This window comes from Meles meles, chromosome 13, assembly GCF_922984935.1.
Source record: "Meles meles chromosome 13, mMelMel3.1 paternal haplotype, whole genome shotgun sequence".
NCBI classification, from domain to species: domain Eukaryota; kingdom Metazoa; phylum Chordata; class Mammalia; order Carnivora; family Mustelidae; genus Meles; species Meles meles.
In genome coordinates, this window is record NC_060078.1 from 16,312,410 (window position 1) to 16,330,301 (window position 17,892).

Below are 17,892 nucleotides of genomic sequence, written 5' to 3' on the forward strand. Positions count from 1 at the left end.
GGAATTTGATGTAAACATTTGATATGTATATCCAGAAAAGAAAATGCATGTTTTGATATTTTGTTTTTACTCTGATATGTAATAATATTTTAGATAAAACCATATGGCATTTCTTTGGTTGTCTCATCCCATAAAATAGCTAGCTATCCGTTTCCCATACACAGGTAAAATTTACCTTCATTACATATGGTTGATTTCAATCCCAAAACAGATATTTTAAATGAGAATCTAAGAATTGTTTCTATGTCCTAACTGAAAAATTAGTCCACACTGATTTTTAAAGAAGATAAACATACTGTTTGGAAGAAAGTAAATATACAAGTACTGTGGTGATTATTATAGACCAACTGTTGAATCTGTATAATGTTATTAGATCATTAAGATTCTTTTCAAAATGACCTTTGATTTTTTTTGTTTGTTTAAATTTGGTAATAATTCTTTTGGAGCTAATCTATTTTCTAGTAACATACGGTTAGAATCCCTATATAAAGTTTTTAAATAGATAGGTTAAACATTTGTTAAAGATGTTTAAATGTGAAGAACACAAAATACTTCATTAAATACATATTGTAATTGAAAAATTCTCTAAATCTACCACAATTTTTCAAATGGAAGTAGTCCTTAAGTGTTGCTATTTGAAAATGGCCACCATCAAACTATATTTATTCCAGATGATGTTACAGTGTATCTACTTTTGTTAAGTAAAAATGAATATATGCCACTAACTTCAGATAACAGAAAACTTTACACACTAGTCTTTTTAGTTTTTGAATATTTTTTTTTCCTGGACAGAGGTGGTTAATATAAAGAGAATCAAATCATATTGGCTCAATTCCTACATTCACCAGTAATTCAAAAAGAGACCATAATTTTCAACTCAATTTAAAAATTTTAAAAACTATATTTAAAGCATGAATCCTTTACCATATTATTTTAAAAATGGAATCCCAAGCACTCAACTGTCAAACATTAAATTCAATTTTAGCATTAAGATACACAACATTAAAATCTGTTTTAACATTTTTAAAACTTAACATTACCTTGTGTAATAATATTGATACATGTGTTTAAAACCAGTTGTCTCATTAAAAGGTAAATTTCATAATTTTTGAGGCTTGCTTTATTCCTACTAGTGAATGCTACAAATGTAACACAGTTGAATGTGTTTTAGTCCCTCAACTCCACCAAATTCCAGTTGATAAAAGCTGTCTTGGACTTAATTCAGTCATATTCAGAATTTTATCATCTTCTTGGTTGTTCTGCATCTCATGTCCCAAAATAGTTACTCTTGAATTTTTAAAACATAGGCAAGTTAAGTAAGTCCAAAAGGAATCAGGTTATGAGGGTAGCATCATTATGGAAAACATCTGTGAAGTCTTTTCATAGTAATCTAAGAGTTTTCAAATGTGGATGATTTAATATTGCTTAGAGGTTCCGAATATTGTGGGAGCAATATTAAGCATTACAGCAGTCTCTTTTGAGAAGAATATAATGAAAAGTATATTCTTTAAGTGGCTGGATATTTAATTCTTTATTTGGGTTTCAGATTTTCATTACTCTATGTTATGACATCCTAGGATTGCATCTTTAAAAAGTCTGTGATTTAAACCATCGCATCAGTTTTAAACTTCCAAACAGGAGTTGGCTTTTGATACCAAATCAGGATTATGATTTGTTTTTATTTTATGTTTTGGATTTTTATTTGTTTTTGATTTATGATTGTTATTTTATTTATTTATTTATTTATATTTTGCTTATTTTCTATGAGAAAATTTCAGAACATATTTTTAATTCTGGAGAAAAAAATATATGCCTAATTGTGAAGGTTTACAAATAGACTATTCAAGCTAGACATCTGTAAATTTTCTCTTACAAGTTTTTTATGTTCTTTTTTGGTTTGCTTGTGTTTTGGTTATTATTTTTCAGCTCAACCTTTTTTAGGTTCTCATCCTAACAATTTAGTTTTTTTGTTTGGTTAAGAAAAATGTCATAATTCAAGGAACCTGCATTTCTGCATCAGGTTGACATGAAATACTCACCCCCCAGCATCCATCACACCCACCTGTCTGTAAGGGCGGCTGCAAAGCCTACTTACATGGTGCTGTCCCCAAGCTCTTCATACAGGTGTGCCCCAGGGGGAGGCGGGGGCGGCGGGGGTGCGGCCACAGGTGCGGGCGTGGGTGCAGCGGGCTTGGCCGCGGGTAATGCCGACTGGATTCGCGCAGTCTTGGTGCACTCAGCTTGGCGGCTTGGGTAAGGCAAGGAAAACTCATTTTAGAAATCGTATACTTATCAGTTGGCATACAAACCTACTAAAAACATCAGGAACACAAATACTCCAACTTATAAACTGGTAGAGTTACAGAAGCATCCTCATTGAGTATCGTTCTCTCGTACCCTCTCCTCCTTCAGTTCTTTAAAATATTGACCCTTGAATAACAGGTAGAATTCAGTAGAAATATTGGCAAGTTAAGTGAAATAGTAATATTAAAGATGGGGGTAAACTGTCTTTAAAACTGTGATTAATAATTGGTGGTTACTGAGTAATCTCTCTCATCAAGTGAGACAATGCTGAAGATGCATAATGTTGGAGATACATAATTTTTCCTTATCTTTCATTGTCCATCTATTTTTTAAAAAAAGTAATTCTATTTAAATGATCTGAAACATTTTTGACATTCATTGACAGAAGCCATGTAGTTTACATAGGGTCCCCCTCCTAAAGGATGGGGAGGGCTAGCTTTTGTTTCCTTCGGGTACCTGGGACACCTAGCATTCTGGCCCTTTCTGAATGTCCTGAACACCAACTATTAGCTCCTTCCTCAAAACCAAGATCTCAGAGTGTGGAAGCTATCACAGCAAACTGCCTTTTTCACTTTTCCTCCCTTGGATCCCAAAGTTAAAGACCAGGTCAATTCTGTACATACAAAGGCACAAGGAAGTTGAAGACATGTACATGGTCCTGGCAGACTGACTGCTTTATCAGGGGTATGTGGGGCTTTTCTTTTCATAGTATAGAAAATCATATGTAAGATGTTAATTATACTTACACTTTAAACCTGTTTCGAAAGGCAGTGAGTAAGAAAAGAAAGAGAGAAAGCTACATTAGAAGGGATGCATTCATAATATTTTAACATCTGATTTATTCTACACGATGAATAATTTACTGGTTAAACACATAATGACACAGACTTAATGACACAGCAGGGAAGCTAAGTATTTCAATTCAGAAAGTCAGAATGGGGGAGCACTTCATCATTACCGACAACGTCACAGATGCTGTGAACACATTGATTACAGGGAAACAAAGAAATGAACTAAATGTAGCAAGCAGCACTGGATGAATACGTGGAGACAGGAGTTCGAACTCTGAGGGAGAAATGGAATAGTAAAGGTGATCTGATTCTTTTTTTTTTTTTTTTTAAAGATTTTATTTATTTATTTGACAGAGAGAGATCACAAGTAGGCAGAGAGGCAGGCAGAGAGAGTGAGAGGGAAGCAGGTTCCCTGCCGAGCAGAGAGCCCAATGCGGGACTCGATCCCAGGACCCTGGATCATGACCTGAGCCGAAGGCAGCGGCTTAAACCACTGAGCCACCCAGGCGCCCCAGGTGATCTGATTCTTGTAATGGGCTTCTTGGCGTCCTGGGTGTGTTACAGGAATGGACTCAGGCACCGGGCTCTGATTACCCCCGGGGTCTCCCTTTGAGGCGGGGGCTGGGATTCAAAGGTGCCCCTCCTGGGTCACGAATCCATGGCACTTTTCCCCATATTTGCCCCTTAACTTTGCCACGTGCAGATGACTTTCAGAAACAAATGTTAATACAAAAGACTAGCCATCCCTCTGGTCTTACTTAGAAGCAGAACATAAAAGTACAGAAGTTAGATTTGTAAATATTAGAATGCTACTTTGAAACACGAGCAGCGCAAAACATTTTGTTTAATTCTGTCCATCTACAAAAAGCAGTAACTAAAATGAATTCACGGGTGTCGACCTGATTACTGAACTACAAAAGGAATAATAATTAAATCCATCTACATAATGTTGAAACGCTAAGCATCTCAGTGGTTTATTACAGTTCAGGCCTCTGAGTGTAACGTCTGGGATGCTTCAGTTTGGGTCCCTGCATCGTGTGCGCCCAATAGAAGAGGTCTCCTCCCTGGTTTATTGCTGTGGTATTCCTTTGGGAAGCAGCGCAATAAGTAAGAATAACTGTAAGCCAGATTAACATGAAAATGAATTCTGGCTTGATGGTTTAAAAAATTAAAACTATTTGTCCACTGTTAAGTCGGTTCATGAAGGCTTTAGAGCCAGTGCATCAGTTGATTTGTTAAGGATACTTCAGACTCCAGTGTATCAGCCTAAATGCTGTGTTTGCAACTTCACATTGTTTTTGTGATGAAAGATACTCTTACAGCATCTTCTTAACCTGTCCCACAACTGTTTTCACCAGTCGTTATCCACATGGATATATTTGAAGTGCTTAGACTTCTATCACGAAGGTTCCCCGCAACCAGTGTCAAATAACGAAGAGCTTACTAGGCAACCTCAAGTACAAATGCTTACGTTAGTTCTTATTACTTTACTACTTCGAAGGGCCTAAGTAAGATTTTAAATGGAAGTATTTGCCCGTAAGGCCTGCACCACCACAATATCCTGTCATATGTCAAAACGCAAATTCTCGCAGGGCTCCCCAGGAAGGAAGAGCCCCCATGGAAAATGACACGTGGCATACTACGATTTTTAAATGGTTTTGCCAACACTGCGGGCATTTACAGAGATGCAAATTTAACGACATGGATACAGTGCTGTCATGACGGTGTGGTCAGATCTCAGACCTTCCTCGGGGCCAGGGATATCTGTACATGACACCTCCTAGGATCCCTGATACCTTCGCTCCCAGAGGTCGGTTCCCCAAAGAGCATGAACACAGCCCCAGGACCTAATCTAACAGTCCTGCTGGAGGAGAGCATCTTAGGAGCACGGGTGCATTGAGTTCGCTGTGGGCAATGCTGGAAGTTTCTTTTGTTTTCCCTTCAAGGAAGGCCATACAGCAGTCCCTGAGAGGTCTGCACCATTCCTGTTTTGGGACTCCAAAGCCATGTTCACGGGGGTGGCTTTGGGATGATGCAGGTTTCAATCAAGGGATACTCACTGTCTGTAGCTGACCAGAACCACCAGAATGGCAGGGATACAGCAGAGAATGATGATGAAGGCGAGCGCCAGCAAGGCCCCTTCAGTGTAGCCCAGACTTTCTCCTCGCTTTTTAATGCTGGTCACTGCCTCCGGGGTCCGGATCTCCAAAATGCGTCCCCCTTCCCCGTAATGCGGTTGGAAGTCTTTGTTGATATCAAGCAGTTTGCCGTCCAGAAACCTGCATTGTTAGATAAATGGTAAAATCAATGAAGTTAACAGAAAGTTCTCTTTTAAATGGAATTTTCCAATATCTTTTAGTATTTCCTTTGAAAGTATTTTTATAAAATATTTTAAAATAATATAGAAAATAATTTTGTAATATCTCATTACTACTTTTATTAAGTATTAAGTATTTAAATAAATTTGTGATAGCTTTTATTTTCTTTAATTGAATCACAAGCTGAGTCAGTCTTATAAATAAAAAAATATATAAAAAGAGCAATGAGGGGGCCTCCTGGGTGGCTCAGTGGGTTAAAGCCTCTGCCTTCAACTTAGGTCATGATCCCAGGGTCCTGGGATTGAGCCCCACATCGGACTCTCTGCTCAGCAGGGAGCCTGCTTCCTTCTCTCTCTCTCTGCCTGCCTCTCTGCCTGCTTGTGATCTGTCAAATAAGTAAATAAAATCTTTAAAAAAAAAAAAAAGAGCAATGAGGAAGAGCAACTACCACCTGTATACACGTATCACAGATACAGTAACAATGACCCTTACTTAATATGCTCACAGACTTGAGAAAAATAATTATCGACACCCTTGAACTTAATATCACCCCATTGAAATTATTTACATGATTACGTTATTCGTGTGAATGAATATTCTAAATTACATAGGGCATAGTTTAAAATTATATCCTGCATTTTGTCTGCTTGGGTCCTCAGAATCACCCTGTAGAACAGAACAGTCATAATGCTAATTTATTGCCGGTCGGAAAAGCTACACAGTTAGGGCCATGAATCTGAGGCACCAACCCAAGCTGTCAGGGTCCAAAATCTCCATTTGTCTTGTATGCTGACACTCTCAAATCCCAAACCAAAATGACATTTTATGGGCAAGAGGTGAACAAATTAAAAAGTGTTCCTGCCTAGAAAGAGAAGACTCTATAAATGATGCAGATAGCGAATCAGTCAGGATGACAGGAATTAGCCAAAATAAGCCAACAATTTTTGCAAAATCTTCTTCTGAATAATACAATTCTTATTACGGGCATCACATTGGGGTGGGGGGAGCGGATAATCAAGGAAAATTGTTACTTAATTTATTATGATTTTGTTACATATTTTGCTTTAATTAGCAGGTACTATTTTTCAAAATTCCTTGGGAATATTTGCACAATCCCTATATAAATCCTACAGTATTGATATAACACTTCTGTTATTTTTTTTTTAAGATTTTATTTATTTATTTGACAGAGGTCACAAGTAGGCAGAGAGGCAGGCGGAGAGAGAGGGGGAGAGAAAAGGGGAAGCAGGCTCACCACGGAGCAGAGAGCCCGATGTGGGGCTTGATCCCAGGACCTTGGGATCATGACCTGAGCCGAAGGCAGAGGCTTTAACCCACTGAGCCACCCAGGTGCCCTAACACTTCTGTTCTTAATACCACAAAACCACACCATGACTTAGGTATTTTTGGTTTTGAATTTTTAGATGTTCATCTATAAAAATCGAAGGTCTGACTACAGAAAATTGGAAAGCACAAAACTTTCCAAAAAGCTAAATTACTCACAGGCCCCAATGCAGAGGCTGCTCACATTTGGATATACCCACATCACATCTTCTTTAACAAATATTTTTTTATTCTTGTACTTAAACAGCATATATAAAGTGAAAACTATGGTTTTAGAAATACACTGCATAATATAAACCACCATACTTACGTTGATAATGAAGAAAGCACAAAGAAATGGGGGAAAATTTTTTAAATGTCCTCAAATTTCACTATCCCAATGATAACAAAGAGCACCTGACAGTCTATTTTATCCGTTTTGACATTTTTTAATTTTCTGACTGATCATGCTGACTTTACTGCACAGTGTACATCGCTTCCTTATGGAAAAAGTAAAGAGATGACTGATACCAGATACAAATTCCACTGGGTAGTTTATTAGACTTCCTATTTAAGAAACCCAGTGTCTTGGGTAACTCAATTTTAGTTTTAAAGGTGTATGTTTTTACTCATGTTTTCATGTGATAATGTAAGGCAAGTTAGGATTTTTTGTTACTTTTTTTTTCTTACAAGTATGTTTTTGTAGATATAAAAATCCTTTCACAGCATTTTTCCTAGGTCATTTTTAGGTATGTTAGAAAATATAATAAAGATTTAACCATGGTTCCAAGTGCTAAAATAGAATGGTACCACAATTTGTTTTAATTGTTTGTCAGATAAGGTAAGAAGTTCCAAATAAAGTACAGATTAGAAGACCAAATATTGTGAAAATGTCTATGCTACCTAAAGCAATCTACACATTTAATGAAATCCCTATCAAAATCCCATCCATTTTTTTAAAAGAAATGGAACAAATAATCCTGAGATTTATATGGAACCAAAAAGACCCTGAATATCCAGAGGAAGGTTGAGACAGAAAGCCCAATTTGGTGGCATCACAATGGTGGCAAGGTCTATTACAAAGCTGTCATCATCAAGACAGTATGGTACTGGCACAAAACAGACACATAAATCAATGGAACAGAATAGAGAGCCCAGAAACAGACCCTCAACTCTGGGGTCAACTAATCTTCGACAAAGCAGGAAAGAATGTCCAATGGAAAAAAGTCTTTTCAACAAATGGTGTTGGGAAAATTGGACATCCACATGCAGAAGAATGAAATTGGACCATTTTCTTGTACCACACACAAAAATAGACTCAAAATGGATGAAAGACCTCAATGTGAGGCAGGAATCCATCAAAATCTTTGAGGAGAACATAGGCAGCAACCTCTTCGACCTCAGCCGCAGCAACGTCTTCTGGAAACATCGCCAAAGGCAAGGGAAGCAAGGGAAAAAATGAACTATTGGGACTTCATCAAGGTCAAAAGCTTTTGCACAGCAAAGGAAACAGTCAACAAAACCAAAAGACAATGGACAGAATGGGAGAAGATATTTGCAAATGACATATCAGATAAAGGGCTAATATCCAAAATCTATAAAGAACTTCTCAAACTCAACACCCAAAGAACAAATAATCTAATCAAGAAATGGGCAGAAGACATGAACAGACATTTTTGCAAAGAAGACATCCAGATGGCAGAGAGACACATAAAAAAGTGCTCATCACTTGGCATCGGGAAATACAAATCAAAACCACAATGAGATACCACCTCATACCAGTCAGAATGGCTAAAATAGACAATTCAGGAAACAACAGATGTTGGTAGGGATGCAGAGAAAGGGGAACCCTCCTACACTGTTGGTGGGAATGCAACCACTCTGGTGCAGCCACTCTGGAAAACAGCATGGAGTTTCCTTAAAAAGTTGAAAATAGAGCTACCCTACGATCCAGCAATCACACTACTGGGTATTTACACTAAAGATACAAATGTAGTGTTCCGAAGGGGCACATGTACCCGAATGTTTACAACATCAATGTCCACAATAGCCAAACTATGGAAAGAACCTAGATGTGCATCAGCAGATGAATGGATACAGAAGATGTGGTGTATATATACAATGGAATACTATCAAAAGAAATGAAATCTTGCCATTTGCAACGACATGGAGGGAGCTAGAGGATATTATGCTGAGCAAAGTAAGTCAATCAGAGAAAAACAGTTATCATATGATTTCTTGATATGAGGAATTTGAGAAGCAGGGCAGGGGCTTTTGGGGTAGGGAAGGAAAAAATGAAACAAGATGAGATAAGGATGGAGATAAACCATAAGAAACTCTTAATCTTACAAAATAAACTGAGGGTTGTGGGGAGTGAGGGGATAGGGTGGTTGGGTTATGGACATTGGGGAGGGTATATACTAGGGTGAGTGTAAGACTGATGATTCACAGACTTGTACCCCTGAGGCAAATAATACATTGATGTTAATAAAAATAATTAAAGTACAGATTAAGAGTTCTTTTGCAAAATCAGTATTAGAAACTGGGAAGAATCAGTAGAGGAAGATCATTAGTTTGGGGGAAGAATTCACTCCTATCATGTGGAATCCACACGATGGACCCCCTTCTACGGGATTCTTGAATTTGCCATCCCATCACCTGAAGATGGGAAGATTGATTAGTCTTTTTACAGTACAAGAGCTCCATTATTTTGATTATTTACTTTGGTTTATTTCTCAATTTAGGTAAGTATCCTCATTGTTTCCTGGAATTGTTGATTGCTTTTGAACCCATACCTAGTCTAGAATTAGAATATCCTTTTTGCTTTCTACATGCAAAACAGTTTGGCTAGGTACAAATTCCTGAGTCCTAACATTTTTCCTTCAAAAAAATTGTGGATCTGATTCCTATTGCCTTTTGGCATTTTATTCTGCATATGAGATGTCTAAGGCTTATCTAATTTTTTTGTTTCTTTATAATCAAGTCACTTTTATTCGTATTTCAGTAGTATGAAAACATATTCAGATACTTTTTTTTTTTTTAATTTGACAGAGAGAGAGATCACAAGTAGTTAGAGAGGCAGGCAGAGAGAGAGGAGGAAGCAGGCTCCCCACCAAGCAGAGAGCCCGATGCGGGGCTCGATCCCAAGACCCTGAGATCATGATCTGAGCCGAAGGCAGAGGCTTTAACCCACTGAGCCACCCAGGTGCCCCTATTCAGATACTTTTCAATGACGCATGATGACATTTTCATTGATTTTGTCTGGGAAAGTAATGGGAGTCTCTTCATTATACTTTTGGTTTATGTTTCTGTGATTATGACTGCAGTGTTTTACCTCAGAGATCCCCTACAGTTGTCAGGTTGTATCTTCACTGTCCTCTAAATATCTTTTGATCTCCTTTGTAATGCATATCTTTTTTTTTTTTTTTTTTTTTTAGCTTCTTATGTATGTACTTTATGCTGCTAATTTCTTTTTCAGATGTTTTCTCATTTGGGGAAAAGTTTGGAGATTTTCCATACTGAGGTGGAAAAAGTGACCCAAACCTTCAGACTTTTGTTTTATACTTTTTCTGGTTTGGGGGCAAAGCTAGCTTCCATGTTGGTCCTTGAAGAGGGATTCCAAGTCCTTTTGTGTGTCTAACTGACCCACACCCAGGCAGTGAGCAGAGGCTCGAGTCCTGAGGGGGAGGCAGTGTAGACGTCCACCACCAGCACCATGGTAGAGAGCACTGATGGGGTTCTTTCACCAGAAACAGGGAAGGAAGGATTCTGGGCTCCTCAAACACACATACCATTTCATTGTCCCATACAGTTTTGTTTTATATTAAAAACCTTAAACTGTTTTCCAGTGGTTTCTGGAGGAGAATATTTCCAGAGATAAATTCTGCCACTAAGTCACTGCAATGTTATTTCTTTCACTTTGTTTTCCAGTATTTATTACTGATTCCATTTTGTCCCATGCTTACTTATCTCAGGAAGGAGATCTGTCAGATCTGCTGTTTTCCTGGTAAGTAAGGGAAAGGTGAGACTAGGTAAGGAGAGAAGGGATGGGGCAGTAGGATCAGGCTCACATAATTCAAAGATGCAGGAGATGAAAGGAAACCAGATAAGGGAACAGAGCAGACCATCCTGTCCTAGGTGTCAGAGATGGTCTTGGTATAACAGCTACTTGTGACCAAGAAAATTACAGACCCTAAAAAGGAAGTAAGCCATTGAAGGTGTTACCACTAGTCCCTGCTCTATGGTGATATCAATAGAGGTGTTAAAAGGATTTAAATTCAACTCTATGGTGAAATAATCTTCGACAAAACAGGAAAAAATATACAATGGAAAAAAGACAGTCTCTTCAATAAATGGTGCTGGGAAAACTGGACAGTGATATGTAGAAGAATGAAACTCGACCATCCTCTTACACCATACACAAAGATAAACTCGAAATGGATAAAAGACCTCAACGTGAGACAGGAATCCATCAGAATCCTAGAGGAGAACATAGGCAGTAACCTCTTCGGTATCAGCCACAGCAACTTCTTTCAAGATATGTCTCCAAAGGCAAAGGAAACAAAAGCGAAAATGAACTTTTGGGACTTCATCAAGATCAAAAGCTTCTGCACAGCAAAGGAAACAGTCAACAAAACAAAAAGGCAACCCACGGAATGGGAGAAGATATTTGCAAATGACAGTACAGACAAAAGGCTGATATCCAGGATCTATAAAGAACTTCTCAAACTCAACACACACAAAACAGATAATCATATCAAAAAATGGGCAGAAGATATGTACAGACACTTCTCCAACGAAGACAGTGTGGAGATTCCTAAGAAATTAAAGATAGAGTTACCCTATGATGCTACAATTGCACTGCTGGGTATTTACCCCAAAGATACAGATGTAGTGAAAAAAAGGGCCATCTGTACCCCATTTTTCACAGCAGCAATGGCCAAAGGCACCAAACTGTGACTTCAACGATACCCTTCAACTGACGAATGGATAAAGAAGATATGGTCCATATGCACAATGGAGTATTATGCCTCCATGAGAAAGGATGAATACCCAACTTTTGTAGCAACATGGATGGGACTGGAGGAAATTATGCTGAGTGAAATAAGTCAAGCAGAGAGAGTCAATTATCATGTGGTTTTACTTGTGAAACATAGTGAATAGCATGGAGGACATTAGGAAAAGGAAGGGAAAAATGAAGGGGGGGTAATCAGAGGGGGAGACGAACCATGAGAGACTATGGACTCTGAAAAACAGTCTGAGGGTTCTGAAGGGCCGGGGGGTGGGAGGATGGGGTAACCAGGTGGTGGGTATTAGGGAGGGCACATATTGCATGAAGCACTGGGTGTAGTGCAAAAACAATGAATACTGTTACGCTGAAAAGAAATAAAAACAAAACAAAACAAATTGAGGGTTTGGGAGGGGAGGGGTAAGCCTGGTGGTGGGTATTGAGGGCACTACTGCATGGAGCACTGGGTGTTATACATGGAAAATGACTCTTGGAACACTGCATCAAAAACTAATGATGTACTGTATGGTGACTAACATAATAAAAAATAATGAAAAAAAAAAAAAAAAGACCATCCCTATTTGAACCCCTCTCACTCCTGAGAGCTTTTTCTGTATCCTCACTCAATAAACTTGTATCGCTTTACTTTCTCTCCATTCTGTGAGATTTGACTCTGTAAGGCAAGAACCTCGCTCTCCAGCACCACTGAGAAGAGATAACATTCCTCAGACAGCTCCCTGTTTTCCCATTTACTCTGCTGATGGAGCACAGGCCAATGTGCATCCCTGCCTGTTTACTTGTGTGAGATACAAGTGTCCAAGTGTGGTATGGAAGCACCCGTCCACACTGCATTCTGCCTTGATGGTTATCATACTGCAGTGTACCTGTGCATGCAGAGATAAAGGGGACGGTGAGCAGGAGTGAGCACTCTATTCCACAGAGACCCCCACCTACATGGTAGAGGGGCAGCTGCCTCTTTGCCAGGTAGATACCCTGCTTCTGGGTCTCTGAAACAGGCATACAGATGCTGGGGCATCTGTATAAGGGTTAACACATCTGCCAATATCCATTCCACTTCAATAACATTGTTTTGCTTAATAAAGCAAGTCATGGGTAGACCAGTATTTCCTTTATACAGTTCCAAATTAAGGACTAATTTATATTCCTTACTATATTTCATACTCTATATAGTAAAATAGATTTTAATAATGACTTTTCCATTATTTAAATTTCACTCTTGGGGCACCTGGGTGGTTCAGTGGGTTAAAGTCCCTGCCTTCGGCTCGGGTCATGATCTCAGGGTCCTAGGATCGAGCCCCACATTGGGCTCTCTGCTCAGCGGAGAGCCTGCTTCCTCCTCTATCTCTCTGCCTGCCTCTCTGCCTACTTGTGATCTCTGTCTGTCAAATAAATAAATAAAATCTTTTAAATAAATAAATAAATAAATAAATAAATAAATAAATGAATAAATAATTTTCACTCTTTATTTTTAGGTTTTTTTTCCCCCCCTGGTCTTAGGAATGAGAAATAAGCTTTATGAGAGCTTGGAAGTCAGATTATGATTTAAAGTATAAACATGTTATTTTCCACTATATTATAAATCAGTCTGTACAGTATACAGGCTTCTCCTGTATTTCCTGTTTACCATCCAGACAGACAATGTTAAACAGGCTGGATGTATAAAAAGGCACGTAAGCTAAAACTATATTTGCTTTTTTAAACAAATACTTGGTTAAGTTCTATTTTAAAGTACTATGATCTGTTCCTGCTCAGGGTGCTCAGGGTGCAGGAAGCCTAAGAGTCTGTGGCTCCCACCCTAATGACAAAAAAGTCAAATAATACAAAAATCCTAACTTTTTTGCAAGCAAAATGCCAAATTCTGAAGAGTGACAGTTTCCTCTACAGGGAGATGAGACCATGCATTGTTTCACCTTTCACAGAACAAGGAAAAAGTGGCTGCCAAAAAAGCAAATAAAAGAAATGCGCTAAAATATTTTAAAGAATGTATGTATTCATTTCGAGAGAGAGAGAGAGTGCACAAGCAGAGGGAGGAGCAAACTCCCTGCTCATCAGGGAGCCCGATGTGGGGCTTGATCCCAGGACCCCAAGATCATGACCTGAGCCAAAGGCAGATGCTCAACCGACTGAGCCACCCAGGCGCCTGCAAAAGAGCTAAAATTTTAATTAATTTAATTTTAATTGATTTTTAGAAGCTAAGTATGTACCAACATGCAAAGTTGGCATAAGAGACCCGTGAACATAAAGGGGGGGGGGGATTGGCGTTGTACTCACTTGCAAACTGTTTTCCAAGGGCCCTCATAAGATGACCTAGGGACAGGGCTAGAGACAGGAGAGAAATCCCCTTCTAGTTCAGCGTTATAGGGAACAAGCAGCTGAGGCTGGGGCACCTCGCAAATCTACAGGCCCATCTCTCATATAAAACAAGAGCCTTAAGCCACAGAAAGAGGGGAAGGAAGTATCCCAGTCCCTATGGGTCAGGATAAGTCCACTGCTTCTGGGGAACAAGTATAAGCAAAAACTCACTCTGTGTGGAGGAGGAACAGGAGTTCTCTTGGACTGGACACCCTGAACGGAGCAGAGTTCTACTACTGGTTGGGAGGGGCAGGGAACTCTGACACCAAGACATGCCACAAGTATGGTGTAGTGAACAAGTGCCATGGGAAGGAGGGGGAGCAAAGTGAGAGAGCCTCAGCACATGTCCCAGGCATGCAGGCTAGACAAGGAGAACAGAGAGCCACCCACCCATGTTGCTGCATCTCCGCTGCAGGAGGAGAGCCAAGCAGTGAGCTAGCGAGTGCATCCGGCCCTGATGGGGGCAGGCTAAGAGAATGAAGAGCTCCCAGGGCTGGCAGAGACACCCAGCAGGGAAGCCAGACCAGACACTGCCCAGATGCTGGGACATCAGAAGGACTTTGATACAGCTCTGCTTAGTACTTTACAGAATCTAGCAGAAAGTGAAAAACATGCTTGAAGTGATGGGAAGTTCAATAAAGTGGTGGAAACTGTAAGAATGAACCAAATGGAAATGGAAGGCTTGTTTTGTTTTTGTTTTTAAGATGTAAAGATGAAGAATTCCTTTAATGAGCACATCGACAGGCTAACAGATGTATCTGTGAACTTGAAAACAAGGCAACAGCAATTATCTCAAGGAAAGCACCAAGAGAAGAGAGGGCAAGGAGAAGAGGAGGAAGATGAGAACAGTGAGCATCCAAGAGCGTGGAGAAAAATGAATTTTAATTGGAGTCCCAGAATGAGAAGAGAGAGAATCTACGTTATAAGAAACACTTGAAAAGATAATGTCTAAGGATATCCTAGAAATTGAGACAATCTAAAAAACCAAAAACAAACAAAAAACTCAGATTCAAGAAGGTCAAAAAAACCACAGCAAGAACAGAAGCAGGATAAAAGGAATGCATATTTGCTTCAAAAAAATCTAAGAAATTCAGATGACCCAAAATAAGAAAAATCAAAATACTCACAGCCTTGTAAGACAAAGTGGTTAACATACAATTATACTGATTCCAATCTTCTCTATGCTTTTATAAGCTTTAAAGAAAAGTTTTGATAGGAAATCAATTTTAAAAATCAAAGTAAACTCCTCTGAGGAAATACATTTTGTTTGTTTCTAATTCTTTGGCCTAAGAATTCCAATATCCTCAAAAGCTCAGATTTTAGGATCAGGGGAAGTTGAAAGAATAATCCTATTTCCACTGGTCTGGGTGTTAGGTGATAGTCTTAATATTCTAGTATATTTATTCAGTGTCAAAAACTAAATTTTCAACAGCTCTTCTAACTACAACACTATCAATGCATTCTGAGCATTGGATTATGAAATATATCTATATGATTTCATTATAAAATATTTTGAGGAACAATTCCAGGATTTAGGTTATCATATTAACTAATAATTAACTAATAATATATTAGAATAGCTCAAGCTGCTAAGGGAAAACTTGAATACTTAATGGCCATTCCATCCTCTCTTTAGTATAGAAAATCTTGATTTATAGTTATTCTCAATTTCTACCTTCTTTCCTGGCCCTTAGTTATTCAATTGAATTTCTATGTTTACTCTTTAGAACACAACCTAGCTTTGGGAAAACTTGTTTAGAACGAAGGATGTTTATCTTATACTTTCTAGTGTCAGCTGAAACCCAACTGGCTTCAGTTTGCAAACTGCTGACCTCTAAATGTTTATATGAGCAAGTCAGATGACGCTCATCATTACTTTACTCTTGATTTTTTAAAGTTTTTTTTTTTTCCCCAAAGGATTTTATTTATTTATTTGCTAGAGAGAAAGATAGAACAAGCAGGGGGAGGATAAGGTGAGGGAGAAGCAAACTTCCTGCTGAGCAGAGAACCCGTTTCAGGGCTCGAAACCCAGACCCTGAGACCATGACCTGAGCTGAAGGCAGAGGCTTAACCCACTGAGCCACCCAGGTGCCTCACCTATCATATTTAAAAATAAAACCAATGTATGTAAAAACAAAGAATGCAGATGGGTTTAAATAAATGTTAATAAGAACAATTCATAGACTATATGTAATTTTGAAGTCTATTTATAAATGAATTTTAACATGAATACAATATGCAGAATTGGCTTGGTAGATCTAAAATGCTACTGCAGCTGGATGTTGGTTCTCGAACTTGAGAGGAACCCACTGCTCAGTCTCTCTACTTCCCTGTGATTAACATACTATCTTGCCTGTGGCCCAAAGAGCTATTAAATTTAAGTTGGTGAATAACATGCTTAATAATGATGGCTCTTTTATAATAAAGTTATTAAATCACAGTTCCATTGTTGCTAAAGTAGCAGCACTGAAATTTTGTTCAAGAACAGATTTAAATTCAGAACAGATTCCATTAAGAATGTATGGGTTTTAATAAATAAATGGGTAGGTAGATATTTGCTAAATACATAAATGCAGCCACATATGGATATATATGTAAATTAGTATGTGCATCTATTTATTCAGTACTCTTCAGTGTATATAGAGAAAGAAAAACTAAAATTTGAAATTATGGATTTGGGTACATACATACACACAAATACCAATAAATATTTAGAAGACGTACATAAGACTAGGTATCACCAAATATTGTTTAAGAAAGAATGCATTTCAATTTAAATGAGAATTGTATTCCTAGAGGCTGATGGACACTAGGTGTCACTGGAGTGAAACTGAAAGTTAGAACGACAAAGCTGTAAGCTGTTCTAAAAAGATTTCCAAGGGAGAACTGCATAGCAGTGTTTTGCGGAGAATTCTGCACTTTATTTTTAGGATTCATAACTCAAACATTGAAATTTACCAGGATGGAATAAATAGAAAGTATGGACTGAAGTGGAAGGGGTTATCGCCTTTTGCCCCACACTCCCAAGTCAAGGGAAAAAAAGATAGTAATTTTTGTTGTTTCAACCTTGAGGAAACCTAGATGTATTCTTAAAATTCATGCCTGCTGACATCATTGCGGGCAAACTGATAGCTGAAGAAGGAATCTGTGCTCTCCGCCTTCCAACAGCGTGGTATGGGAGCAGGCGTGGAGGTCATCGTGGAGGTCATCTCTGTGCACTGCCCCTTGCTCCTAATGAACCTTCTGACCTCCCAAGTCCCTCCCTCCTACCTGGGCCTGGAAACATCTAGGCATGAGGACCCTAGGTATGGTCTCTGATTTTTTTGCTTACACTACATTTTCAAAAACAATTTGGTGGGTTTTAACCTTTCAGTACTTACAGCCTTAAACCAGGATCCTCTGTAGGGCAATACTATCACCAGGGAGCTGTTACAGACAATCATAAAGGACTTACTTAAATAGTTCATTTCTGTCAATGGCTCGGTTGGTCTGGGGGTCGATGGCGTAGACAGTCAGGTCACATTTGGTGTAATCTTCCAGAGAAAAGGCGTCCCCATGCCTTCGAGCACCAATGGACTCCACCACCACCTTGGCACCGGGAATTTGCTCCTGAACATAGCGATCCAAAATCCTATAAATCAAAGTACAAACATGACATTCTGACAGGCTTTCTGGGAGAAAAAAATCTTTCTCAACTTGAAATGACATTTAGTAAATGAAAAATGATGACAGCCTGGTTTTTGCTAATGTTTACTGAATAAGAACACTTGAAAAA

The 17,892-nt window shown here is 38.7% G+C and overlaps 1 protein-coding gene across 1 annotated transcript in view; it reads right to left on the reverse strand.

The window, feature by feature from the left end:
* Positions 1-17,892, reverse strand: part of PCDH15 (protocadherin related 15) — a 567,896-nt gene that overhangs the window by 19,424 nt on the left and 530,580 nt on the right. Inside the window, exons 26-29 of the mRNA XM_046026577.1 lie at positions 17,572-17,748; positions 5,156-5,374; positions 3,051-3,059; positions 2,096-2,248 (exon numbers count right to left, since the gene is read on the reverse strand). Of these exons, the coding sequence (XP_045882533.1) occupies positions 2,096-2,248; positions 3,051-3,059; positions 5,156-5,374; positions 17,572-17,748 (558 nt within the window). The remainder of the gene's footprint in view (positions 1-2,095; positions 2,249-3,050; positions 3,060-5,155; positions 5,375-17,571; positions 17,749-17,892) is intronic.